At 39.6% G+C, this 27,554-nt stretch overlaps 1 protein-coding gene across 3 annotated transcripts in view; it reads left to right on the top strand.

Annotated features, from left to right (window-relative positions):
- The window catches only part of DCUN1D4 (defective in cullin neddylation 1 domain containing 4), a 69,756-nt gene that overhangs the window by 20,048 nt on the left and 22,154 nt on the right, over positions 1 to 27,554 (top strand). For all 3 annotated transcript variants that reach the window (XM_069458402.1, XM_069458401.1, XM_069458403.1), the window contains exons 3-6: positions 142 to 181; positions 12,576 to 12,690; positions 15,710 to 15,801; positions 23,702 to 23,772. In XM_069458402.1, coding sequence (XP_069314503.1) covers positions 142 to 181; positions 12,576 to 12,690; positions 15,710 to 15,801; positions 23,702 to 23,772 — 318 coding nt within the window. The remainder of the gene's footprint in view (positions 1 to 141; positions 182 to 12,575; positions 12,691 to 15,709; positions 15,802 to 23,701; positions 23,773 to 27,554) is intronic.

Raw genomic sequence — 27,554 nt, 5'->3', positions numbered from 1 at the left:
CGGTATTTGATAAAAATTTAGATTAAAAAATTAGATTAAAAAATTAGATATTAAGATACCAGTTGCTTATGAAAATGCTAAATTTTAAAACTTGATGTCTGGCATGTGTTTTCTTGGTAATAATGAACATATTTCTTGCAGAATCTAACAGAAGACGTTGGCCAAGACGATCACCAAACAGGTATCTGTAAATCTAACACAACTTAATTTTAAATAAACTTCTTGACATGAAACCGTGAAAGAAAAAAATCTAATCACGAATGCTCTGTTTTATTATATAATAATACACTCCATTAGCAAGTTGTGACTTGGTTGAAGTTGTTTTTCAGAGTGTAGTGAGGGCAGCGTGTTTTGGCTCCTTCCCAGTAGGGGATCTTTTCTGGGGCTCTGGTTTATGACAGAGCACTTTAACCCGTTTAAAGGGCCGGGGATTTTCTCTAATGGTTTCAAGATATCATTTTTTTCTCTAGTAAAGTATTTAAGTTTATACTAAAAAGGTGCTACAGTAATGCAGTTTGAAAGGTATTCCACAAATATTGAATGGAGCTGAAAAATGATTTGATGGGGGGGGGGTGTGTGTGTGTGTTGTCTGGGTCCTGAGGATTTATAAATGGGAAAATTGAAACTTGATTATTGTAAATTATTCTCTAGCCCTGTGGTTTTCAAAGTTTAGCTAGCTTCATAATCACTTGGGGGAGGGGTGGCTTTTTTAAAACACAGATTGCTAGGCTCCACCCCTAGAGTTTCTGATTCTGTCGATTTGGGGTGGGGCCCCAGAGTTTGCATTTCTAAAAAGCTCCACATGATGCTGATGGAACTGCTCTGGAGACTGTACTTTGAGAACCATTGCTCTTAACTGCTAGTAATCGTAAAGTTCGGAAACTCGGATTTGATCTGTATTCAACTTCCAGCAAAAATTATTAAAATACACTTTAAATTTTTTGAAAATGACCATAGTAGTATGTGAATCCATGTTTGTGTTAGTCTATTCAGGCTGCTATAACAAAATACCTTAGACTGGGTAATTTATAAATAACAGAAATTAAAAAAAATTTCAATAGATTTAGGGGGTACGAGTAGTTTTTTATTACATGGCTTATTTGTATAGTAGTAAAGTCAGGGCCTTTAGTGTGCCTGGCACCTGAATGGTATATATCATACCCTATCAGTAATTTTGGATACTTTTTACTCCTCTCCCACCCTACCCCCTTCTGAGTCTCCAATGTCCATTATACCTGCAGTCCCCAACGCAGGTTCCCAACCTACCTGTTAGGAACTGGGCTGCACAGCAGGAGGTGAGCAGCGGGCAAAACTTCATCTGGTTCATCTGTATTTACTGCTGCTCTGCATAGCTTGCTTGCCATTCCCCTCCCTCCCCCGGGTCCGTGGAAAAACTGTCTTGCATGAAACTGGTCCCTGGTGCCACTGCATTGTACCACTCTGTGTGACTTGTATACCCATTGTTTAACTCCCACTTATAAGTGAGTACACGTGGTATTTTTCTGTTCTTGGAATACTTCACTTAGGATAATGGCTTTCAGTGCCATCCAAGTTGCTGCAAATGTCATTATTTCATGCTTTTTTATGGTTGAGTAGTAGTACTCTAGGATGGATGTGTGTGTGTGTGTGTGTGTGTATACACACACCACATTTTCTTTATCCATTCATCAATTGATGGGCACTTAGGTTGATTCCATATCTTTGCAGTTGTGAATTGTGCTATGATAAACATATGAGTACATGTGTCTTTTTGGTATAATGACTTCTATTCCTTTGGGTTAATATCCAGTAGTGGGATGGCTGGATTGAATGGTAGTTCTACTTGATTGAATAGTATGTCTACTTTTAGTTCTTTGAGGAATCTCTATACTGTTTTCCATAGAGGTTGTACTAATTTACATTCCCACCAACAGTGTATAAGTATTCTCTTTTCACAACATCTATTGTTTTTTGACTTTTTAGGGGGCACTGAGGAGAGGGGTCAGAGTCTTGCTCTGTCTCCTGGGCTAGAGTGCTGTGGCATCAGCCTAGCTCACAGCAACCTCAGACTCCTGGGCTCAAGCAGTCCTCCTGCCTCAGCCTCCCAAGTAACTAGGACTACAGATGTGTACCACCACGCCTGAGTAATTTTTTCTATTTTTAGTAGAGATGGGTTTTTGTTCTTGCTTAGGCCGGTCTTGAAATCCTGACCTCAAGCAATCCTACTCCTGCCTTGATCCTCCTGCCTCGGCCTCCCAGAGTGCTAGGATTACAGGTGCAAGCTACTGCACCCAGCCTGTTTTTTGACTTTTTATAATGGCCATTCTGACAGGGGTAAGGTAGTATCTCGTGGTTTTAATTTGCATTTCCCTGATGATTAGTAGTGTTGACTGTTTTTTCATGTTTCTTGGCCATTTGTATATCTTCTGAAAAATGTCTGTTCATGTCTTTTGCCCACTTTTTAAGGGAGTTGTTTTCTTCTTGCTGATTTGAGTTCCTTGTATGTAGATTCTGAATATTAGTCCTTTGTTGGGTGTGTAGTTCGTGAATATTTTCTCCCATTCTGTAGGTTGTCTGTTTACTCTGTTGATTATTTCTTTTGCTGTGCAGAAGCTTTTTAGTTTAATTGAGCCCCATTTATTTATTTTTCTTTTTGTAGTATTTGCTTTTGGGGTCTTAGTCATAAATTCTTTGCTGAGGCCAATGTCCAGAAGAGTTTTTCCTAAGTTTTCTTCTAGAGTTTTTATGGTTTCAGGTCTTATATTTAAATCTTTAATTCAACTTGAGTTAATTTTTGTATATCATGAGAGATAGGGATCCTGTTTCCTTTCTTCTGCATGTGGCTATCAGTAATTTTCCCAGCACCATTTAATTGAATAGGGCATCCTTTCCTTAGTGTATGTTTTTGCCTGCTTTGTTGAAGATCAGTTGTTTGTAGGCATTTGGTTTTATTTCTGGGTTTTCTGTTTTGTTTCATTCATCTGTGTGTCTACTTTTATACCAGTACCATGCTGTTTTGGTTACTATAGCCTTGTAATATAATTTCAAGTGAGGTAATATGCCTCCAGATTTGTTCCTTTTGCTTAGGATTGCTTTGGCTATTTGAGCTCTTTTTTGATTCCATATGAAATTTAGGGTTGTTTTTTCTAAATCTGTGAAAAATGGTGTTGGTATTTTTATGGGAATTGCATTGAGTCTGTAAATCACTTTGAGTAGTATGGACATTTTAATAATATTGATTCTTCTGATCTGTGAGCATGGGATGTTTTTCCATTTGTTTATGTCATCTATGATTTCTTTCATCAACATTTTGTAGTTCTCCTTGTAGACATCTTTCACCTCCTTGGGTTAAGTATATTCCTAGGTTTTTTTAAATTTTATTTTTTTTGCAGCTATTGTAAATGGTATTGTGTTCTTGATTTTATTTTTAGCTTGGCTGTTATTAGTGTATAGAAATGCTACTGATTTGTGTACATTAATTTTGTAACCTGAGACTTTGCTGAATTTATTAATTCTAGGAGTCCTTTGGAGAATTCTTTAAGGTTTTCTGATAGATCATATCTTCAGCAAACAGGGATAGTTTTTCATCCTCTTCTGTGATTTGGATAACCTTTATGTTTTTCTCTTGCTTGATTGCCCTGGCTAGGACTTCCAGTACTATATTCAAAAGAAGTGGTGAAAGTGGGCATCCTTGTCTTGTTCCGGTTCTTGGAATGCTTTCACCTTTTTCCCATTCAGTATGATGTTGGCTGTGGGTTTGTCATATATGGCTTTTATTATTTTAAGGTATATCTTTTCTATGCCTAATTTGTTAAGCGTTTTTATCATGAAGGACTGCTGGATTTTATCGAATGCTTTTTCTGCATCTATTGAGATGATCATACGGTTTTTGTTTTTAATTCTGTTTATGTGGTGAATCACATTTATTGATTTGCATATGTTGAACCATCCTTGCATCCCTGGGATGAAACTCACTTGATTGTGGTGAATTATTTTTTTATTGGATTCAGTTTGCTAGTATTTTGTTGAAGATTTTTACATCTATGTTCATGGGTGATATTGGTCTGTTGTTTTCTTTTTTTGTGGTGTCCTTTCCTGGCTTTGGTATCAGGATACTGGCTTCATAGAATGTGTTAGGGAGGATTCACAAAAGGTCATCTGTGACTACTATGAACATCTTTATGCACACCAACTAAAAAAATCTGGAGATGATGGATAAATTTTTGGAAACATACAACCTCTCAAACCTGAAGAAATAGAAATAGAAATCCTGAATAGACAGACCAGTAACAGGTAGTAAGATTGAATCAGCAATAACAAACCTCCCAACAAGAACAAAAAAAGCCCAGGACCAGGTGGATTCACAGCCAGATTCTACCAGACCTACAACAAAGAACTGGTACCTATCCTACTGAAACTGTTCCATAACATTGAAAACAACAGAAATTTATTGCTCATGGTTCTGGAGCCTGAGAAGTCTAGGCACCAGCAGATTTTGTGCCTGATAAAGGTCTGTTCCTCACTGATGGTACGTCTGGCTGCATCCTCACGTGGTGGAGGGGGCATGTAGCTCCTGCAGGCCTCTTTTATAAAGCCACTTCCATTCACAAGGGCTCCACTCTCAAGACCTAATCACCTCCCAAAGGCCCTACTTCTTAATACCAACACATTAGAGATTAGATTTCACCATTTGAGTTTGGGGGGACACACAAGCATTCAGGCCATAGCAATGCTTGTTAGAGAATTTTGAATAGCACAGAAGTAAATGGAGTGAAAAGTGATAATCTTTCTTCATGCCTCCCAATCCTACTGCTTTCCCCCAGCGTGGGGTTTAATGTTGGTTCTTTCAGACTTTTTTTCATGGATTAGTATATGTTTATAGCCATTTTTTTTTTTTTTTTTTTTTTAGCATCAGTGATAGTATACTGTACATGCTATACTGCATAGAGGCTGTTGAGATTTAGGGCTCTCCATACGCTCTTCTCCAAACTGGTTCAGAATTGATTGAAAATTAGGCACAAGATAGAGATTAAATTAACAGTCTTGTTGGAAAACACAGCGTAGTAGATGTGCAGCAGGAATGCATAAGCTTTTCAGTATTTCACCTGAATCACGGCCACAGCTAGGTATGTGCAGTCCAACACACCTGCTGTCCCCCTTCCCCACCCCCCGGCGTGACAGTGGAAGAGGATCGTGCCTACCCTTTACCTGCACCGCTGGCAGGCGGATCTGAAAGGCAGTTCAGAGGAGCTGGGCTCTCTGCTCGGTTTAGTCTCAGGGGTTAGATCCTGCAAGGAGTGAAACAAGGGGGCAGAGACTGTGCCAGGAGAGGTCTAGGAGTGCAGGGGCACTGAGGGTCCCTTCACCTTATCTTTCCCTGTCGGTAAATATAGATCAACTCAAGGGCAGTCAAAGGCAATTTCTTCATTAATTTTAAAAGAAATATTTGCACATGGTTTTAAAAGAAGTGTCAAAAAGTATAAAATAAAAAGTGAAAGTTTCTGTCCCACTTTATCATCCCAGCTCCTACTTGCCACTAGTACTCCACATTTGACTTTCTAGAGGTAACTCTTAAATTTCTTATATTTGTTAACCAAATTATCATGATGATGATGTCTTTTCTCCTCAAATACAAGTGTACATTTGTATGTGCCACTTGTTTTTTGCCACTCGGGAAATCTTGGAGGCCTTTTCATAGTAACACATTTATAAATCATCTGCTTTCTTTTTTAGTGGCTGCACAATTTTCTAGTTCATGGCTACATCATAATGTTTCTCCAGCCTCCTATTGATTTATGTACATTTGTATATTTAACTTTAGCTACTACCAGTAATGCTGAAATAAATTTTTAGGGCCGCTCACTTTCAATAGTTAAGAAAAAAGAGCACATTTCTCTCTGATTTTGAAACAATGTGATGGCAGGTTTTCTGGATTTTTTTTTAATTTAAGAATTGGTGTAGTTTTAATTTTTAAAATTGAATTTTGCATTTGTGAAGCCCTGAGGTTGTCCTTTAGCTGTGATAATAAAACATCTAAGTTCTGAATCCTATACATTATGTAGTTAATTTTGAACTTTTGATTTAAATGAGTGTTGTTACTATAGTAATTTCATATCTAAATATTTAACCTGAAACGTGGCAATTTAATAACTGTAAGTTATAATTAAGGAAGATGAAAGAGGAAAGTATATTTGGCCTCATGCCTCCCATTTTCCCTTTGGAGATGGCAGATGTGTCTGATGTTTGGTGTATGACATGCTGGTGCACTGTCTGCTACCTCGTACGTGCCCAGTCAATGTTGATTAGTGTTAGTAATTTCTTAGAGTGTCCATTTCATTAACATTTCCCCATCTTGTTGTAGAATCACTTGTGATTCTCGTGCCTGACAGAGTATACACACTTTAAATATTGAACAACATAAAATATATGATATTTGGAAATCTGAAAAAGTTTAATCACTGTAGTGCTTCCTTGTTTTTTTTTTTTTTTTGTTTGGTTTTTTGTTTTGTTTTTTTTTGAGACATGCTCTGTGGCCCCAGCTAGAGTGCAGTGGCATCATCACAGCTTACTGCAGCCTCCAACTCCTGGGCTCAAGTGATCCTCCTGCTTCAGCCTCCCAAGCAGCTGGGACTATGGGCACGTGTCACCACACCTGGCTAATTTTTCTATTTTTTTCGTAGAGATGGGGTCTTGCTCAGGCCAGAGTGCTAGAATTACAAGAGTAAGCCACCGCACCCAGCCTGTAGTGCTTCTTTGACTGTCTTAGCCCAACAGTAGTCTGAGCAGTGTCTGTAACTACTATATGTGGAAGAGTCAAACCTAAGTCAAAAGAGCCCGGGGATCTTCTTGCTCTGCCTCCCCTGACACTTTTCTTTTGTGCTTCCAATCTTCCTCCTACCGAAGGGAAATAAGAGAGAGAATTAGTATTTCTGGAGAAGCCCAAAATAGAGGTAGTAAATTAAAAAAGTCCTAACAGAGAGGAGAAAAAATGAGTAAGGAAGATAATAAATGTCAGAAGTCAAAACTATTTAGAGAGAAAGAAAAAAAATTTTTATCTTAAGTAATAGGATAAAAATTGTGCTTTTAGAAACTAATAGTTTCACTTAAGTAGTTCAATGATGCGTTCAAGAAAATGAAATAAAAATATTGGATGTCTTAAAAGACAATCTTTCAAATTACTGTATTTTTGTGGCATGTTCAGTGAAAAGTGAAGTGAAATAGCTGTATAAAAGTACTGAAGTGGCAGAATGAACCATGTAAAATGTTATTAGTGGAATAAGGCAATTTTACAAGCTCACTAGAATGAATATTTTGTGAGTTTTTTTATGGAACATGCATTTGTGTTAAGTTTGGAAAAGTCAGAAAAATTCTCTAATTGTGTAGACCTCTTGTTTGGGGATGACTAGAAATTGGGCACACAGTTTAATGTGTCTTATAGGAAATTAGTACTGACAGGGACTCTACCTGAGGACCACACAGCAAAAAGATTAAATAAAAAAGACAGTGGAGTGCCTACTTACATAGGCAATATTTATTAAGAATAACATGCATAGTTAAATTATTAAAAGAGCAGGCTAGATAAACATTAAAAGGTCTTTGGTTTGATCTAGGTGAACTCAAGTTGCCCTTTAAAATTGACTTTTGGTGACAAATACCAGGATAAACCTGTTGAAAAAATGTTGGCAGTATTTCTGCTTATTTAATGTGGTGAAAAAAGTCTGTATCCATTGACTATCTGATTTATTTGAAATCAGATGGAGTCAGTGAAAAAAAAATTTAATTCGTTCTCTTGAAACACTGAATCAAAAAGAAATGAACCTGAACTCAAATCATAACCATTGGGTAAAAACTGTATATAAATTTTTATTGCCTTCCTAGAGATTATATAAACACCACAGCATTAAGAAAGAGCTTCTAATGGTAGAAGGATTGATTTCAGATTCACTGTTCATTTAATGTAGAAACACCTCTCAGATTTGTGCAGATAAATAAGTAAGATAACTTTGAAAGTGCTTTGTAATTATTGTTAATAATATACTAAAACATCAGCCTTAATATTCACCTCTACCTACAATGTCAGATGTTTTGTATCTAAGTAGATAACTTTTAAAGGGTTAAAATAGCTCATTCTGTGAAGCAGATAACTTTCCATAACATTCTTATTTATATTATTTGCACATTCCATTTTTTTTGTTGTTTAAAGATAAACTTTTTAATTGAAGTAGATTAAGTGATGGAAGTTTTGAGTCAGTGAAGTCTAAATTTAATGATACAAATAAATACAAATTTATGTTAATAGAACGTATTTGTATTTCAGTATTTTTATCATAAAAAAAGTGGTTACAGAATTATTTTAAGAAGCAAACACTCCTTAAATATTTGTGTTTAAAAAAAATTCTAACTGCCAGGAAACTTAAAGTCAAGTGTTTGTTTTAATGACAAGTGGGGGAAAAAGATCTGAAATGATGGTGTATTATCTACTTGGAGGTGTTTTAATTCTGTGGAAGGCACTGATTTTTTCACAGAATTTGATGTATATATGTTTTAGAAACATACTCTTTCAGCAAGTATTTATTAAGAGTATAGTGTATGACTCAGTGTTTGTGTCTTAGTATTGTAATAAAATCTGTATTAGCTGCTGTGTATGCACTGGTGAACCAAAGAGGACCCCACAAATCATTATGTACCTTGGTGCATGCGCTTAGGAAATCCCAGTTGTTGCTCTTGCTCAGTTAGGATCCCGGGGCTAATGGTGGAGAGGCGGGGTGTGCAGCAGGTTGAGGGCAAACACACTTGAGTTGGGTGCTCTCTGTGTATTTTGTTGACTTAGTGCATGGTGGCAAATTATTATTTTAAGCAAATTTGTTTTCCTCCGCATTAAAAAGTTGCTTTTTATGTAGCCTGAAACTTCTCACTGTCCTCATGGATTCCAGGGTGGCTCTGCCTTGAAGAGCTGTGCCATGTGGTCCTTGGTCCCGTCCCTTCCCTTGGTCCGAGTTAACCTCATGCTGCTTGTGAGGCGGCTGTGCGAGGGTCCCTGAGCCTGGGTAGGGATGGACGTCAGGGCAAATGAACAGTTTCTTTGTGAAAAATGGTCCCTTAACAGTCTCTCACTTATGCTGATTGATGATTAGAGTGGAGAGATCACAAAAAAAGTCATGCTTCCTAGTTAGGAGATAAAAATTTTGAATAAATGCAAGAGTAAATTGCCAAATCTGGGATGGTTTGGGTTTCAGATATGAATAAGTTTTACACAGGCACAAGAAAAAGTGATTTGTGAAACTTTTAACAGAAAGCATTCATCAATAGGAAAAAAAATGAGGCCGGGCGCGGTGGCTCACGGCTGTAATCCTAGCACTCTGGGAGGCCGAGGCGGGTGGATCGCTCAAGGTCAGGAGTTCGAGACCAGCCTGAGCAAGAGTGAGACCCTGTCTCTACTAAAAATAGAAAGAAATTATATGGACAACTAAAATATATATAGAAAAAATTAGCCGGGCATGGTGGCGCATGCCTGTAGTCCCAGCTACTCGGGAGGCTGAGGCAGGAGGATCGCTTAAGCCCAGGAGTTTGAGGTTGCTGTGAGCTATACTGACGCCACGGCACTCACTCTAGCCCGGGCAACAAAGCGAGACTCTGTCTCAAAAAAAAAAAAAAAAAGAAAGAAAAAAAATGAAAGTTGAAAAGTTGGTTAACTTACTTTGTATGTTTATCAGAAACATGCTACTCTTGACAGGCAGGATCCAGTGTAAGCCAGACGTTACAACAGTGTTTCTATGAAGAGGCAGGTGGTAGAGGAGCTAATGAATGAACATGTATTGAGAATATTGGTGAAGACATTATTTTAAACAGTGTTCCTCTTCCCACGGACTGAGGAGATAAGTGTATTTTCCTCTGTGTTCTGCAAATATTTGTGGAAAGGAGAGGTTACTGCCAGATCAGGTGCTCAGAACCAAACCATGACTTCTGTTGGAATAAAATGTCTTTCCTTTAGGCGTACGCATCCAATGAGGGAGAACCCAGCCTTGAGACTCAGGAAAGCCTGTCATTTCTGGGCAGTGTGGCAGGCTTTACAGCTGAGCGGAGCACACTTTTTCATTCTGCAAGCCCCACCCCAAGGCATTAATAGATAAGAATAAATCTTGTATGCTGGCAGTCTGCAAAAGCTTGGGTTGCTGCAATTCTTTGGACCTTTTAGTATGCTTTCCTGTTTGTGATTGGGATGCTGTTTTTCAGGGAAGATGAATAGGGTGTGGGGTGGTAGGCAGCATTCTCTCTGGTGCGCTCTCTCTCTTCCAGGTGTCACTGCAGTTGCAGGGAGAGAGAGACGGGGGTGCCTTGTGTCTCTGAAGAACCCTCTATTCCCAGCCTTGGAAGGACAGGGTGTGGCTGGGCCTCCAGGAAAGGTGGCTGAGTGTCCTCGGTTTACACCTGCTTGGGCTCTGGTTCTGTGCTGAAGGAGCAAGTAGGGCCTTGAGGTTGCACGCTGTCCAGTACCAGGCTCTGGATAGAAGCCTCGTTTTAGGCTGTGCTCCTGATTTGTAACAGAGGGTGCTTTTCACTGGTGTGTTCCTGAAGCATATCCCTCTAGGAACTTAGCAGCCTAAGTATGAACTGAGATACAGATCCCAGCCCTTACCATTGCTGTTAGCAAGGTTGTGACTATTGGCTAGTGACAGCTCCCTGTCTTCAGAGCAGGTGAAGAGCCGTCCACATTCACTGTGTCCACTTCCTCGTGTCACATCCCTCCCCAGCACACTGTCTGGCCTCCGCTTCCGCCAGTCCATCGCCGCCGTGCTCTGTTGCTAAAGGTGGTGTGTGCCTCCACTCCGTACCTGAGTTGACCTCTGCGCTGCCGTTGAACACGCTCTTCCTGAAGCACTCTCTCCGCCTTTGGCCTCCGGGACGTTACACTCTCCTGGGTTTTCTCCCTGCCCAGGTTTTTACGTTCTTAGCCACTTGACACTCCCCAGTGCTGTGTCCTTAGTTCTGTGCTTCTCACTTCCCGATTTCAGGGCCTCGTAGAGGCGGCAGCACATGGTGGCCGAGAGCTGGGGCTCTGCTGCGGGGCTGCTTGGATTCACACTCGGCTCCGTGCACTGCTTTCCAGCTGCTGCTTACCAATCTGTCTGCTTCGAATTCCTTGTTTGTAAAAATGAGGACGCCAGCAATACCTACATGGCAGAGTTCGGCGGGCGCGGGGGCCGGCGTGAGCTGTGTGTGCACATGTCCGTTGTGCTGCTCAGAACCTACACGCAGCACCTAAGCACTTGTTGAATGGATGTTTTTTCCTCATAAAAATCTTAGGAGGTAGACGTCACTGTTCTTATTCTTCAGATGATGAAAGACCCCGAGTAGGTTAGTGATTGAACCACGTCGTTAGTTGAAGAGCTGGAACTCGCTCATCGACACTGACTGCAGATCCTTCCAGCCCCAGCGCGCTGTGCTCTCCTGTCCCCCGTCCCCCTGGCTCCCTGAGGGCCCAGGTCCTTCCACCAGAGGCTGATGCAGGGAGAAAAGACGGGCCTAGAATTCACCACTTCTTACTTCTGAGACCTTGGAAGATCACTTGAATGCCTAAGCCTTAGTTCCTCCCATCTGTTAAGTACAGATAATTACCTTTGCCTTGTCTGTTGTTCACGGTTATTGTGGGAACCAAACGACATAATATCTGATGGCACTTGTGCCAAGATGGCATATTTTAATTGTCTTGTAATTTATAATAGTTTAAGACAGTCAAGTGAGACTACCTGGGTTTAAATCTCAGTTTTACCACTTACCTAACCTCTCTCTGCCTCTGTTTTCTTATCTGCATAAGGCAACTGGGATTATTTCCTCCTCGACTTGCTGTGAGCTTACGTGAGTTAGTACATGCAAGTGTTCAGAGCAGGGCCTGGCTCACAGTAAGGTCTCAATAAATGCTCGATGATGATGTTATTATAGTCTGTTGTTACTACATTTTAACATCTTTTACCAAGTGAAAGTATGCTTCCTGACTGGAAATGGCAGAATCTTCTTCAAGTGGCAGAAACAAAAGAAAATTACTGTGGAAATTTTGTTCAAGGTCATGTCAGACTTCTGCCCAAAAAAATCCAAATCCTGTTTTTTTGTGTTTTTTTTTTTTTTTTTTTTTTTCTTAAATCACATCCCTTGAAGCTTAAGAGTGTTGGGACTGATGTGTTTATACGATTTTAGAGTCAAGGTTACTGGCTGAGCTGCCCTTGCCTCACGAAGTACATAAATGAGATAGCAGTGCAATTCCTTTTGGAGGAGCAGTGACATGTAAGAGAAGCAGAAAGCTTGGATGATTTATATTAGTGTTTTTGGAGAGTAAATTGAAATTATGATAACTTCTATTTTTGGTGGGATTTGGGTTGGTGGAAAGTATTATTTGTGTGTCATTGCTAGTTTTATTTCTTGACTATAACATTTTTTCAAAGAGGAACTAAAAACCATTTTCTCTTTTTATAGCGTTTACAGATAACGTCTAAGCCTTTTACAATACAAGCCATGAAAATCTGCAATTTAGCAATAGTATTTTTTAGAAGTGTTACAGTGTGGTGTACCTTAATTTTGTGTTTTTTGCATTCGTTTTGTAGGAAGTCTGCGGTCTTGCAGTTCTTCAGACTGCTTTAGTAAAGTGATGCCGCCAAGGAAAAAGAGAAGACCTGCCTCTGGAGATGATTTATCTGCCAAGAAAAGTAGACACGATAGGTATGGCACAGGGACAGTAGATGAAAATCAGTGACACGTGTGTCGAACAGGCGCGTTTCTGTCTGATGGAGTGTGCGTCTTCTAAGTGTGCAGATGCCAACTGGAATATTGTTTTAGTTCTGCCAGGCGATCTTTCAAAGTGTAGTTATTTAATGATACTTATTTTGTGTCTGGGTTTATAGAACATAAAAACAAATTAGGTAATTTGAGTTCTTAAAAATTAAAGTTGTATCTTAATCCATTGATCCACCAAAACTGGGGTAGAGTTGATTTTTTTTTTTTTCCCCATTTAAAAGCCTTGCTGTCTGTGCCTGTTCCACAGAATTGGTCTCTGTTCTTTAAGAAGGTCTCACTCACTAACTTGAACTACAGGGCTGGAGAGAGCTGCCTGCTCTGAGTGCTCTACACCTGCCCAGAATATCAGCTGAGCTGAGGGTTGTTCTCAGAGGAGTGAGAATTTGATAGAAACTGTGAAAAACAAGACTGTTGAAACCACTTCTCTTTCAGATGAGTGAACTGTTAATTTTGATAACTCCAAAAGCCTGTTAGATTTATTTTTAGGCATCTTTGTTTCACCCTGATTTTAATAAGTACTGTACTTTTACTTCCTTTTTTTTTTTTTTTAGACAACAGTGAACAGATAATCATAGTCTGATCTTTTCTGCCTTTTTCTGTCTTTCCCATTCTGGCTCTGTGGGTCACTTCACTAATGGCCCTGAATTTTCACATCTATAAATTCAGGGGATTTAGATGAGAGTTTCTGTTTCTTTCTTGCTGTAATTCTTCATATACTACCACTCAGTTGGAGGGATAGAGAGATGGACTCTGAAAACATCAACATAATGTCACTGTTTATATCTCAAATGAGTATTATCTGAAAGAAGGTAGTAGTGATTTAGAAGATAATCACCAGCCATCTTTAGGCCAGTGATTTTTCAACTTTAAGAAGCCAGGTTGCTTGATACTTCTTGGGTGGTGTGAATGTTATTATCAGGGAATTATCAAATTATAATAACCACATAGCATTTTGTGACTACATAGCACTTACTATTTTTTTCACCACAGTCTAATATAATTTAGTATGATAAAGCCAGACTAAGAACTGGCAGTTGAATTGTAGTTTGAGTTTCATTCTTGTTTTTTTTTTTTTTCTAACAACTTTATTTACATACTGTAAGGTTCATCCATTTTAAGTGTACAGTTCAGTGATTTTTATTAAGTTAACTGAGTTGTTCAAACCGTCTCTACAAACCAGTTTTAAAACATTCTCATCATCCCACTCAGATCCCTGATGCCCGATCAGTCATTCTCTGTTCCCACTCCCAGCCCCAGGCAACCACCAATCCACTTTGTCTCTACAGATTGGCCTTTTATGGACATTTCATATAAATGGTCTTTGTGTCTTGGTTTTTTCACTTAGCCTAACATTTTTTCGGCTTATCATGTAATGGCATATATATCAGTATTTTGCACCTTTCATTTGTTGAATGATAGTCCACTGTATGGTCTTGGTCCTTTTTTTTATGTAGAATATTTTTAAATTCAAATATTTTAGTGTCACACGTAGTTCTCCAGGCTATGGACCAATTAGGGGCTTTGAGCTGAGATAGAAATGTCTAAGCCCAGGATTGGAGCATATTGGTTTGAACCCTGGGCCAGTATCCACCTTTGTTTTCAGGTGGTAAGGCTACCTTTTACAGAAGAAGTACAGAACTGGTGGTTAGCAGTTTGAGTCATTTTACACCCTACAACCATGTTCTTTTTTTGGTATTATAACCCAGAATCTCTAATCAGAGGTATATACTGATATCTGGTGAATGTCTAGGTCATGAATAAGTGTTCGGTAAAAAAGAGTTAAACAGTGGACTCTTGAACACCGCAGGTTTGAACTGCGAGGTTCCACTTCTATGCGGGCTTTTTTCCAACCAAAATGTGGATTGAAAATCTGGTATTGGTGAGGTGCCGACTTTGCGAGTATGCAGGTCCTAAAGGCCAACTGGGGGGCTTGAATGTGAGCGGATATGAGTATAGGCAGCGTTCTAGAACCAGTCCCCTAGTATACTGAGGGATGACTGTATATGACTTTTATTAGATCTTATATACTATATAAATAAAAACTGTATGTATTAACTGCTATAAATAAGGGATATAAAAATGTGTGTACTCAGTTTTTATATCCAAATCATTATTTTAAAGTTACTGTCTCTCCGCTCCCCATGTAGGGAGCATCTCCATGCTCAGCCCCTGGTTTTCATGAAGTAAGGAGTTCTGAGGATGGTCACAGACTGGCAGGAGGAGGCCTCTGTGCTTCCTGACTCAGTTCTGCAGCTCATGCTGGGTGTGTCCACAAGACCGGAATTAGACGATAAAGCAGAAGCTGGGTTCTCTATACTTCTCTCTCCTGAGGTTTTTAAGGTTATACTAATCAAGAAACCATCCACGGGACTTTCTCTCATCAACCTTACACCTGAGTTGATTTTCTTCCTGGAAGCTTGGACATGATTTGATGTTTCTTTTTATTTGCTTAATGGTCTCTTGAGTTGTCTAATATTGACAGATTGTTCCTTAGACTGTGCTCTGTGACCAGCCTAACTTGTAAGACACAAAAGTCAGGAGAACTTAATGGAGAGACACGAGTGATTTTTAGGATCATTAATTGGAGAGTACACCTGAGACGTTTCTTGCCGTATCACCCTGTCGTTTTGTAGTGAGTTCTGGCCAGTGAGGTACAAGGGAGTATATCAAATACCTGTTCTATTCAGTTTTTACCGATTATTTGTTAATCAGAGAAAAACTTGTATTAAGTGCTTTTCATTTAATTCTATATTATGGGTGACTGTGTTTAAACACTGTAGTTATAAAAGCTGAAGCCTTCAAATGTGGGAAATAAAATGTTTAAAATATACTTAAAATACTGATTTGAATGGATGTCTCGTTTGGATAAAAGAGTAAAAATTATCTGCTGCTTAAAAGAACTCGGTATCTTTAAATAACTCAAAACTGCTTCTTCAATTTCTAGCATGTATAGAAAATATGATTCAACTAGAATAAAGACTGAAGAAGAAGCCTTTTCAAGTAAGAGGTGCTTAGAATGGTTCTATGAATATGCAGGTAGGTGATCATTTATGTCATCTAAAATTGATCCTTGTAACATAAGTAATACCTTAGAGGAGATTAAAGAATTTAGAAAATGTGTGCTTTTCAAATTTGGGGTGTGCGTCCCTGTTGGAGAGAGGGGGGAGGGAGGACATAGTTGAAACAAATCACTAAATGTCCTATTTATAGCCAGCAGCTAAGCCAAGAATTCAGAACGCTAGAAGGGAACTGAAAAGATGAAATGCACTTGGGAGAAATACTTTGGATTGCTAAGAAACCTATTTAGAATGCTGATAATGGGTGATTATTTGGTTTAAGCACAGAAGTTAAAATAGCTTTGCTGCTTTGAACCCTTATGTAGTGTGGTAGATATTTCTTTATATTAAGTGTCTCTTGTTTGGAAAGATCATTTGGCGGAAAATGTTTGTTTTGTCATTTAAAATGTCTTAAATTTAGTCTCCATTTTGCAACTTACTATAATTGGTTGGATAATATAATACTGCAGTCTAGGACTTGTTATTGCGGCTGTGTATGGTGTAAAAAGAGAAAAAGAAATTTTCAGACAAGTTTGAGCCGAAGGCTCTTTTATTTTTCTTCTTCCTGCCCTTATTTCAGGCCCTTTCATAACCTGTCAACTTGACTTTCCCAACAACCTTTAGACCAATTTTCTTGTCATCAGTCTCTGCTCCAGACCAGGTTCCATGTGCCCCTGTTGTCTTACTTTGAAAAAAAAAATAAATAAATAAACAGAACAGATCGTGTGTGTTATTCCCTAATAATCTCTCCCTCTTCCTCTGCTAAAAAAAAAATCCCTGCTACCTACAGGATAAAAAACAACTAACTCAGCGTCCTTTTGCCTGGAAGGCTTCTCTCCACTTCTCCATCTGACGTGCTCTATACATCTTTTAAGCTCCTTAATTAGCTCAGTAGCCTTCTTTATACTCCGGTAGGATAGTGCTCATATCTTGTTTTGATCCCCTGTTATTGGTTTCATAACGAGGCTTTCCCCGTATGGGCTGTTTGTGCCCTGTCCCCACCCTACCCTTTTCTGATAAGATCTTTGCCCCTTTTGGCCACAGAGATTGTCCAGGCTGCTGCAGGTACCTCAGGCCAGGCCAGGCCAGGCCAGGGAGACAGATCTTTCAGGGATTTTCAGACTGAGGCTGGGAGAAGAGTGTTTCTCTCTTCTAGGGGAGAACTTGAAAGGAAGCAGCCCATATTCCTGTAGTTCTTCTTTGAGTTTTTGTGAGCTACCCCAATATGTTTCTAGTGAATTCTCCTTCATTGCTTTAATTAGTTTGAGCTGGATTTTGTTCACAGAGTGTGGACACTAGTGTAAACACTTATATGGTATTAGAATTTATCTGTTTCCATGTTTATTGCCTTAGCACATGAATCTCTTGGAAACCTTCTGTATTCCTCGTAAAAGGGATTGACGCTTTACTGGGTGTTTAGTAAATGGATGCTGAATGAATGAAGTTTTCTCACATTTCTATCACTTTGATTATGAAGATCACTTGTTTTCCTATATTGATTCACATTTATTGTGAAAATGTATTATAAGGAAGAAATTTTAAGCAAAGAAAAGGTACACTTAATCCCACCATCATAGCATAGCTATTTGGATTTTTTTGTGTGCCTTCCTTTATAAGCAAACATAAATTTTTCCATGGCATAAGCCACACTTCTGTTTTCTTTAAAAAGAAAGCAGGGCACAATTTTTCTTCTTCTTTGCTGTTCTCTGACTGCAGAAAGGTGACATTTTGGGAATAAAGATTAAGCCACATTATTTAGGTTCCTTGGAATCCCTGCTGAGTGGTTCCTTATAATTCCTCCCTTTAAGAAGTTTGGGGCCGGGCGCGGTGGCTCACGCCTGTAATCCTAGCACTCTGGGAGGCCGAGGTGGGCGGATCGTTTGAGCTCAGGAGTTCGAGACCAGCCTGAGCAAGAGCGAGACCCCACCTCTACTAAAAATAGAAAGAAATTATATGGACAGCTAAAAATATATATAGAAAAAATTAGCCGGGCATGGTGGCGCATGCTTGTAGTCCCAGCTACTCGGGAGGCTGAGACAGGAGGATCGCTTGAGCTCAGGAGTTTGAGGTTGCTGTGAGCTAGGCTGACGCCACGGCACTCACTCTAGCCTGGGCAACAGAGTGAGACTCTGTCTCAAAAAAAAAAAAAAAAGAAGTTTGGGTGCAGGTGGCTATCCTATTTTTATACCTCCCCTTTGGTTGTGTCCCCACCCCTGCTTTTCCTATATCTCATCAGTAGGAAAAATGTGTCAACATTCGGGAGTAACTGAAAGCTCTTGTTGGTACCTCTTTTCACTTTGAATACCCAACCATATGAAGCAAACTCTAGGTCAATGTTCCTCAAGAAAAATGAATTGTGAGAAGAACCAGGGTGACAGGTGACAAGGTGGTGCTGTAGGACGAGCCTGTGGGAGCAGGCTGTGGGGCCCCAGGCCCCCAGGCACTAGCATGAGAAGGGCTTTATCACCCAGGCTGTGTTCATTTTCTGTAGAGAGAGCCACCTGGTTTGGGCTAACGATAAACGCTGACTCCCTCACTTTAATCGGGTGTGGAGTGGAGGGGTGGCAGGGCCTTGGTGGCGCAGTGGTTTCACATGGATGGACCTTCAGTGTTTCCAGAATTCTCGGTTCCACTTTGTACCCTGCCCTTTGCTTTCCATGGCTCCTGCAGTCTGAGCCCAGTTTCCTCCAAGTTCCTGTCTGGCTGTTAACCCCAACCCTCCTTTGTACATTCTAGGGTGCAGCTTTTTACCTTTTAAATCCCTATCAGCTCAGTTTCTGACTCCCAGAAATGTAATACACAACACCGCCTTCATTAGGGGTTCCTCCTCCTCCTGTTCTCTGTAGTTACAGGCTTGCCTTTTGTACCTTGGTACTGTAGCTCTCTGTGACTTAAGAAAGGACTGGCTGGGGTGGGGTGGGGCTGCGGGAAGCGTTGTGTAGACCTCTCTCTGAAGCTGGAGTCCCATTTCTTTTCATTAGAATGAAAATAACCAGTCCACATAAATAATTTGTCTAATAACCTCCACTTTCTGAAATATGTCTAAGAATAAGGAATTAAGCCAAATACACAGGTGCCAACACTGATTTTACAGGGTTTCACTAAAGTGCACATCTGTAAGTTGTAATACTTCTATAAGCCCTGACTTGAGACCTTTAGTCTCTATTTTGAATTAAATTCTATGGCAGAATTGTTTTTTGGTTTACCAAAAACGAGGCAGGCATGTACAGTTGCAAACAGTGACAGTGTTCTGACAGCTAAGGAAGAGATGTTAAAAACTACCAAAGGTGACCACGTGGTTCCCGTTTGCCTCAGTGATGCAGTGTGCTGTAATTATGGAAACCAGCGTGAGAGTCTTGGGCTGTCATCATGAAAAGGTCAGGTATGTTTAGTTTAGGGGTCCCTGCTTACGGTGGCAGGGAAAGTGGGACGACCACGTTTTTCTAAATTGTTGTTAGTATATCTGCCTTTCCAGATGTACTTGCAGTATCTCGTCACTTAGGCCATTTTTTAGCTTATTATTTTAGATAAAATTTTTTTAAAACCACACCTCTCAAACCCCACTTCAAGCCCACTTTGTGTTAGCCAACAGTGTGTTGTATTTGTTAGCTTATTTGATAGAGGTTATTACCTTAATTCTACAGGTGAATCCATAAATTCCATAGGTAAATCCACTGTATTTTAGTGTAAAATACAGCCAAAATCATCATGTACCATATGATTACAACTAGATTTAAATGTGTGCATGGGAAAGATAATGAGTTTAAAAAAAAAACATTAGGTGGCAGGATTATGGGTAGCTTTTAAATAATGTTCATTGGCAAACTATATTTTAACATATTTTGAATAAAATATGTTACTTTTGACAGAATCATGCCATTGCAAATCATACTCTAAAATTTTGCTCTTTTAAAACACGTAGACATATGTATGTGTAAGTAATGTAATGACACTGCATAAAATTGGGAAAAAAGAAAAAACAGGGCAATTTACATTGCCACTGCACAGTGTACCTCAGCAGACCTTTGCTGAAGACTCACTACGTGCCAGACTCTAGGGTACAGTCAGCAGAAGCACCGTGCTCGGGGTTCATTTTCCAGTGTGGCACACAGGAGAATAAATGGAGAGTCACCATCTTTGTAATGAATATGGACAGAGGCCGTAGCCAGGTCGGAGCGAGCGGGAGGGAGAGCTAGCGGGAGACACCCGAGCCGTGTGCAAAGGAATGGGAGATGCAGGCAGCTTGGAAGGCTCACGAACAGGTCGCAGGGAAAGAGCTTTTTAAAATACCAAGCAAAGAGAGAGGAATTTTAGAAGAATTGTATAGTAATTTTCCCCCAGTGCTGTGTGCAACCACCTCCCAACAGTCATCTCAGTAGATGCCAAAAAAGCATCTGTTCCTAAAAACAGAACCTTTTAGCAAAATAGGATGGATATTTCCTTATCAGAATAATTATTCTGTAATTTCACAGCCTAAATATTTGACAGTAGTGGAGTGATGGAAAGAACTGTGATAGATAAACACGCACATGCTCGTACATATAGTGGAGTAATGTAAAATGCATTAGCTGACAAGAGTCAGGTGGATGTATAGGTGCTGTCGCAGGCAGATTTCCAGACACGGTCTGTGGAGAGAACAAGGTGTAGAACTGCAGGGACAGCATCAACCCACGTTTATAGATGAACAAATTTAAGAGCTGCATTTCAGTGCATATTTGCCCACACATAAATACATAGCAAAAAGATCCAGGAGGATACATGCCTAACTGGCAAAGAAAGGGAGAAGGCAGCTTCCTTTTTTTGCTTTATTTTACTCTATATCTTCTCCATTTGAATTATTAATATTTACCATGTGAATGGCTTAATATGTAGTGTGTGTAATAAATACACTAGTGCACACATGTAGATATATATGCACTCTCAAACCCAAAGCTGGCGATATATCAAATTATAAAATGCTAAATGTATTTCCATTTGAGTCAATAATGAGATAAGAATAAGATAAGAATGTCCACTCTCATTATTCTTATTTGCTGCTGTTTTGGAAGTAAGTAGCCACTGCTATTAGACAAGCGGGAGAAACAAAAAGGATCATTCATTGAAGATGATGTGATTAAATTATTGCCTGGAAAGCAAAGAGAACTGCCTGGGCAAACTTAGAAACGCCAAATAAATGTGAATGTGTCCTCCATAGAATGCGATAGATGGCTTATTTGGGGAAGAGGACATGAAGAAGCTCTTTCATAAATGGTTGTCTCTGGGCAGTAGGGAGGAGTTAGAGGGGAAACTTTGCTTTTTAAACATTTATATTTTTTACTTCCAAGTGAAACTTTGTATCATGTTCATATATTAATGTACAAAAACCCTGAAATTAAGTAAAATTTTATTTGATTTTCTCCCAGTAATCAAGATAAGAAAATTAGGAATATATAGAAAAATATAAAATGGGAAAAAAATAAAATCTCAGAAAAAGGTAACAGATTTAAATATATGAAGCAAAACATTTTTAAACAAAATAGCACATTTGTGATTAAAAGGAAGATAATGGCATGGAAAAAAGTATTTCCTTTGGCCAGATTATGAGGAAGGGCCTGATTTTGGACTTTAGAGGAGCCCAGGATTTGAAGGAGAGAAGTGACGTTAAGACTTTACAGCAGGAGCTCCAGGCGATTTTAATGTTCATCCTTTATCAAGAGCAACCACCACTGTCGTCTAGTTATTACTGTGTGTTGAAGTTACTCCTGTGCTTTGTCTCCCTCACGGAGGGCAGGGACCATGTCTTACTCATCTTTGTACCCCAAGCAGCTATCACAGGGCGTAGCTCCAGGACATGCCTAGTAAATGTTATCTGAATGAAACTGAGACATGTTGTGATGGTGGATTGCTGGGCTTGGTGACGTGCTGAGGCTAGAGGCTATTGCGGGGCCGGGGGTGGGGGGGAGTTAGGTGATTCCTATATGCTGGTATCCATTCATTCATTCATTCATTCAGTAAACTTTTATTGGGCAACTGCTCTATGCCAGGTAGCATACTGAGCTTGTGAGAAGAATAAAATAGCTCTTGAGTGTATGAAAACAGATGAGCTGGGACTTTCAGCTCAGTGAGCTACATGTACGAGAACTGTTCCTAGCATTGCACGTGGTCACAGAGGACTGCCTGGCCCGGCCTCTGCAGGTGGGGAGATTGGGAGGACTGCCTGTCCGGTCTCAGTCTGAAAGGCTGAATGAGTTCACTGGGCAAATGGGGGAGAGAGGAGGAAGGGGATGAGAGGAAGATGGGCTGAGGTGCAGAGTGGTTTGCTGTTGGGTGTGTCAGGATGGTGGTGCAGAGCAAGCCACAGGTGGGTAGGTGTTTCTGGACCTTAATTTTTATTCATTCTGCAATATGTATTCATTTATTTCTGAGAAATTTGTTTTAGAGGTAGAAGGATACAGGGCTGAAGAGGAAGGGAGGTGCTATATCATAGAGAACCTTATTGGACTTTCTCTTTGGGCAGCTGGGAGCCATTGAAGGATGTTAAGCCAGCCTGGGATTTGTGTTTGAGATGGACCCGTTAGGTGGCCGTGTGATGGGTCAGGGAAGGCTCTGGCTTGGGAGATAGATCCTCAGGAGACTGCTGTAGTAGTCGAGAGAATGAAGCCCGAACCAGGGCAGTGCAGGAGAGGTGCCATGAAGAAATACTGACTGGCTGCGGAATCAGGTGTGGAGGAAGTGAGGGGAATACAGGATGCTGCCCAGGGTCCCACTTCTGGGGATGCCGCTGGTCGAGACAGCACGCAGGAGGGTAAGCAGGCTTGGTCTGAGAGATGTTTGGCTCAGTTTTCGTGAGGTGGTGTTTGAAAATGAGAAACACAGGAGGAGTAGGTTTGGGGCAGAGGACGAGTTTAGTTATGGAAGTGAACAGGTGGTGGGGCTGCTGGATGGTGATGTGGCAGATAGCCCAAAAGGGAGGGGAGAGTGTGGGCTGAAAGAGACCTGGGTAGGGCCCGAAACCTCCAATATGGTGGAATTTCCTGGGGAGAGTGTGTAGAATGGATGAGAAGAGGCTTAAGGATGCCACTTTGCACATCAAATTTAACAAGTTGGGAAAAGCAAAGAAACCCATAAAGAAGCTAAAAGAGGGAGAGGAAGGAGGAAAACCAGATTAGAGAGGGTGCTTTCACAAGCTGTGGGAAGAAACGGTTTTGTAAAGAACTGCTTCAAATTTTCAGATATCACAGAGGTCAAATAAGATTAAATGTGTCTGTTGGATTTAACAGTTAGTGGATTATTGGAGACCTTGGCAAAAGGAGTTTCAGTGGAGAGCCAGGAGCAGAAAAAAAAAAACAAATTGCAATGGTTGCAAGATGAATGGGAGCTAAAGTAGGGTTGGAACATGTGGACACTTCTTTCCGGAAGAAACAGAGCTAAGTCTAGAGTGGAAAAGGGGGCCTAACTGCCTTTGTCAAGAACAGAACCACTGCTTGATTTTTTTCTGTGTAAAAAACACATTATTTCCCAGTTAATTGTATAGAGAATATTATGTGGTTCTTTGCTATGTTTCCAAAAAATTATTATATGTATTAAAATTATTACCCAAATAAGAGTAGAGTGTTAAGCTACTTTTAAAGACCAGGAATTGAACTCAGGTAGCTTTATATATGTACCATATTCCAAAGATTGAAAGACATCATGTTAAATTGATTTAAATGATTATACAAAGTGGAGCCCTTTAAAGATATAACTGAACTTCTAGAATGTTTTTCAGTTTATACTTGGATTTTTTTTCTTCCAAAAGGAATTACGGCCTTTAAGTCTCATTTGATGACAGTATAATGTATTACAGTGGTAGTGGCATATCTGACTGCATGCTCAGATTTATATAAAATTGCATTTTGCAGGTACTGATGATGTTGTAGGTCCTGAAGGCATGGAGAAATTTTGTGAAGACATTGGTGTTGAACCCGAAAATGTAAGTCTAGCTTACAGAGTTGGGTAAATCAGTTAGTTATTTTTCTTACTTTAATCTTTGTCCCTTGACAAACAAAGCAATAATAAAAAAAGTAATGGTATGTTAGTTTTTATGAGGCAGCATAAGAAGTAAGTTCCAATTCTAGTTTGATTTGTAAGCAGATTTTTTTTCTTGTAAGTGATATGGTATAACTACAGCCATTTTTTTCCTCTCGTTTAATTCCTTGTTTGTAAAAGGTGTACATAATTAAGTAATGAAGCTAGGTGTGTAAAAAGGACTGTGGGCGCGTATACCTACAACAATGGATCAACTGGGGGACCACGCTTTGTGCTGTGTGCTTCTGTCCCTCTCCGTGGTTGTTTCAGCCCAATGGAGAGTCAGTCCAGGACTTTGAACAGTTGTTCATGAAGATTTTGAGTAGGTTGTAATTATCAAGAATTTTTCACAGATCTTTTACTTCCTGATTTTAGCTTAGAAAGTGATTGCTTTTTAATGTAAAAGCCCTAAGTATTTCCTTTTAAAAATTAGAGTTATTTTACATGCTTAATTATTTTTGCCTAATTCTTAGCATGTTATTGTTAAATATTTTTTTCCTGATCCCACATCATCTCTCTTACACTAAAAATGAAAAATTATGCTCAGACACATGCCCTGGCTCATTAACTATGCAGTTTAATATTCCATTAGCCTCCAATTTAACAAATATGTCCTAGATATTAAATGAATTTATGATCTGGAAGAGATCTCAAGAGATCATCACCTTCGTTCAAACTGTTTCCCAGACATCTGGTGCCCATGCATATGTGTCATGCTTTTAAAGAAAATTAGGAATTGAGACTTCACATGTTTTCTTAAAACTGTTTTTACCCCTACCATTTCTGTGCCTGTGTTGTCCACCACCCCACTTATTACCTGTTTGGCCAGTAATGCTTTAAATTTTCTAAAGAGCCTTTGGAATGTCTTTCACTCATTACATGGATTTTTGCCTTGTGTTTTTTACTTTAATGTGTTCTAGTGCAGGTATTAATATTTTGATAATTCCTCAACTTGGTGCAAAGGTTTGGAGACATTTGGGTCCATTGTATTTTGCCCCACCAAGTCCATGGACTGGGCCGTAGACATAGGAAAAAGACCATTTTCACTGACTTTAAGAAGGATGTTTTCTGACGGGAGCCGGGCTAAGCTTTGCAGAGTGTTTTCTGAACAGCATAATCAGAGGGGCGAGAGTGAGTTGGGCTTGAGAGTGGCTCTAGAGGTTCTACCCAGAAGACGGTAATCAGCCTGTGATCAGAGAAGCAGGCCGCAGGGCCCAGGCCCAAGTGGGAGTGAGAAGATCGGGAGACAAAGGTCAGGCTGCAGGTATGTGAGGGATTAGCTGAGCATTTACTCTCAGAGGCAGACAGGCCTGCGGGGTGACGGGAGCACTGATGTTGATTCTTCCTGAAAAAGAAAGGGAGGCCCAGCTCCTCAAAGGGCCTCACCCCCAAGTTCCCGAACTCAATGAAAGATAGCTATTATTGTCATTCTTTTTTGGGCAGTTACGAGTCCTTTAGAACTCTATTTTTGTAAGAGTAGAAATAGTCTCAAAATGTTGAATCGTGTTGAAGACTGAAAGGCCAATTCAGAATATTATTCCAAGTATTTATTACTGAATGTACTTCAGTTCCAAGGTGCCACCAGTAGAAGTTGTATTATTTTATATCATCACTAAGAAAAGAAAAAGTGTTGCTAAATGAATTCTGATATGCCTTCACTTGTGGATGCATTCCAATTTCAGAGACATTAGCATTTGAAAAACGAGTGGTGATGTTTTAAAGCCATGTCTGCATTGATGAGTAAGCACCTTAAAAGTATTTAAAACCCTCCTCACCTTGCCCGATATTTTTAGCTTATGAAATTTAAGCAGGCTTCTGAAATTCAAGTCTACTTTTATTTCCCAAGATATGTGCAAAATTCTTTAAGTACTTAGCTTCCTTATTAGTTAACTTAAGAAAGTCTATTTTGTGTAAAATTTCCCATAGCAACTATCTGCTTTGGCTCTTTAGCCATATTTCAAGCCAAGTGTTTATGTGGAATTTTTAACCTTTCTAACAGAAGGTTGAATAGAGATATAGTTTAAGAACATACCTAGCTTGCATTAGAAGATGTGAGTTCATTCACCTAGGTAAATTGATATATAGGAGTCAGAAATCCAAGAAACCTGAGGGGTTAGGAGAAAATCCACTGATGTATGAATAATTTGAAGAACATGTAGCCCCTTCTTTTTGGGAAATTCTTCTTAGTAGCCCATTGGTCTCTAAGTCACCATTTTTAACCTGTTTAACAATCATTTTAATCTTTTTAACAGTCATTACTAATCAGTCCTAGTAATCTACCTAGTAGTCTAAATTTTTTTAAATCTAAAAAACCTAGTGACTTTAAAAAAATTTACGTGATGAAAGATCCCGGAAATTTAAAAGGTTTTCATGGAAGTTAATTTCTAAAGTGGAAAACCCATAAAGTTTTCACTAATGAAAACTTTTCATTAATCTTCTAGGTATAAATTAGACAAAGCTAGAGATTTTTAGTCTGCAAACTAGCTTATTGGCAAACAGATAAAAGGCCAAATCTTCTGAATCTCCTAAACGCTCTTGTTCTGGAGTTATTAATGTATACGTCGGCTCTCGAAGGCTAATTAAATCATTGGAGACTGATTAAAAATGATTTCTAAGTGACTTCTTGCCTAACATTTCATGTTTTATATTATCATGATTTCTTTTACCACCACTACCATCTGACCCTGTTTGGTACGTGGATGGTGGTTTGATGGTTTGTAGATAGTTCTTCCAGGTAGCTGAAATGAAGCCCTAGGCTCTATGTAAAGAGATCAAATTAACTGCCAAATGTGGAGTATCCTTAGTCCTTGGCCAACTTTATTACAGAAACAAGTATTTCCACCCATTGCCTGTTTCCAGTAACAACAAATGGAGAGAGACATCAACAGTGTCAACCTGATCCCTCACTTAGGACTTGGGTGTCCCTTGTGTGTGAATATGACTGTCCAGAGCTAACCAGCCTTGCAGAGTGGCAGGATAGTCCTAAGAAGGCCCTGTCCCTCTTCTTTACCTTTTTAGGACTGACATACTTTCCTTTTTAGTTGTTCCTCGCCTTTACTTAGGTTTTTGAGGTAGATAAGAGGGAAGGCTTCTTGCCCCTATGATGGACAGCCTCAGCTCTGTCCCTATGCAGCATTTTAGATAGCTTGAAGCTGGATGCACTTTGAAATGTAATTTTGTCTCTACACCGTCGGGCGTTTGTTAGAATTCATCATCAGTTCTCTGTGCCATCTTTTCTCTAAAATAGCTAAGTGAAAACATGGTAAGCAGTGGTGTAGACCAGAGTCGACACAGTCCCTGATATCTACAGAGTTTCAGAAAATTCACAAAAGCAGGAGTGGCACGGGGGAGACTGCCCCCCACTGAGAAGTGACAGGGCTGGGCACAGTGCTTTTGGGCCACTTTAAAATCATTTTCCCCTAGTGTATATAGTTGACTTCACAAACATTAATGTATCCACCTTTTCATGTTCTAACACACTGTTCTGCTTCTTGCTGCTTCACTGAATCAGTCTTGGAGATTGTTCCATATTTGCATAGAGAGCTCTACTTACTCATCTTAATGGTGTCATAGTATTCCTTTTTATGGAATGTGTTCGGCAAAGAAGTATTTAACGAGTCCAGTATTGGTGGGCATTTGGTTGTTTTCAACCTTTTGCTGCTACAAATAGTACTGCAGTAAATGTTG

This window comes from Eulemur rufifrons, chromosome 24 (assembly GCF_041146395.1).
Source record: "Eulemur rufifrons isolate Redbay chromosome 24, OSU_ERuf_1, whole genome shotgun sequence".
NCBI classification, from domain to species: Eukaryota; Metazoa; Chordata; class Mammalia; order Primates; family Lemuridae; genus Eulemur; species Eulemur rufifrons.
Note: the sequence above shows the minus strand (reverse complement) of the source record. Positions and strands in the feature narration are given on the sequence as shown.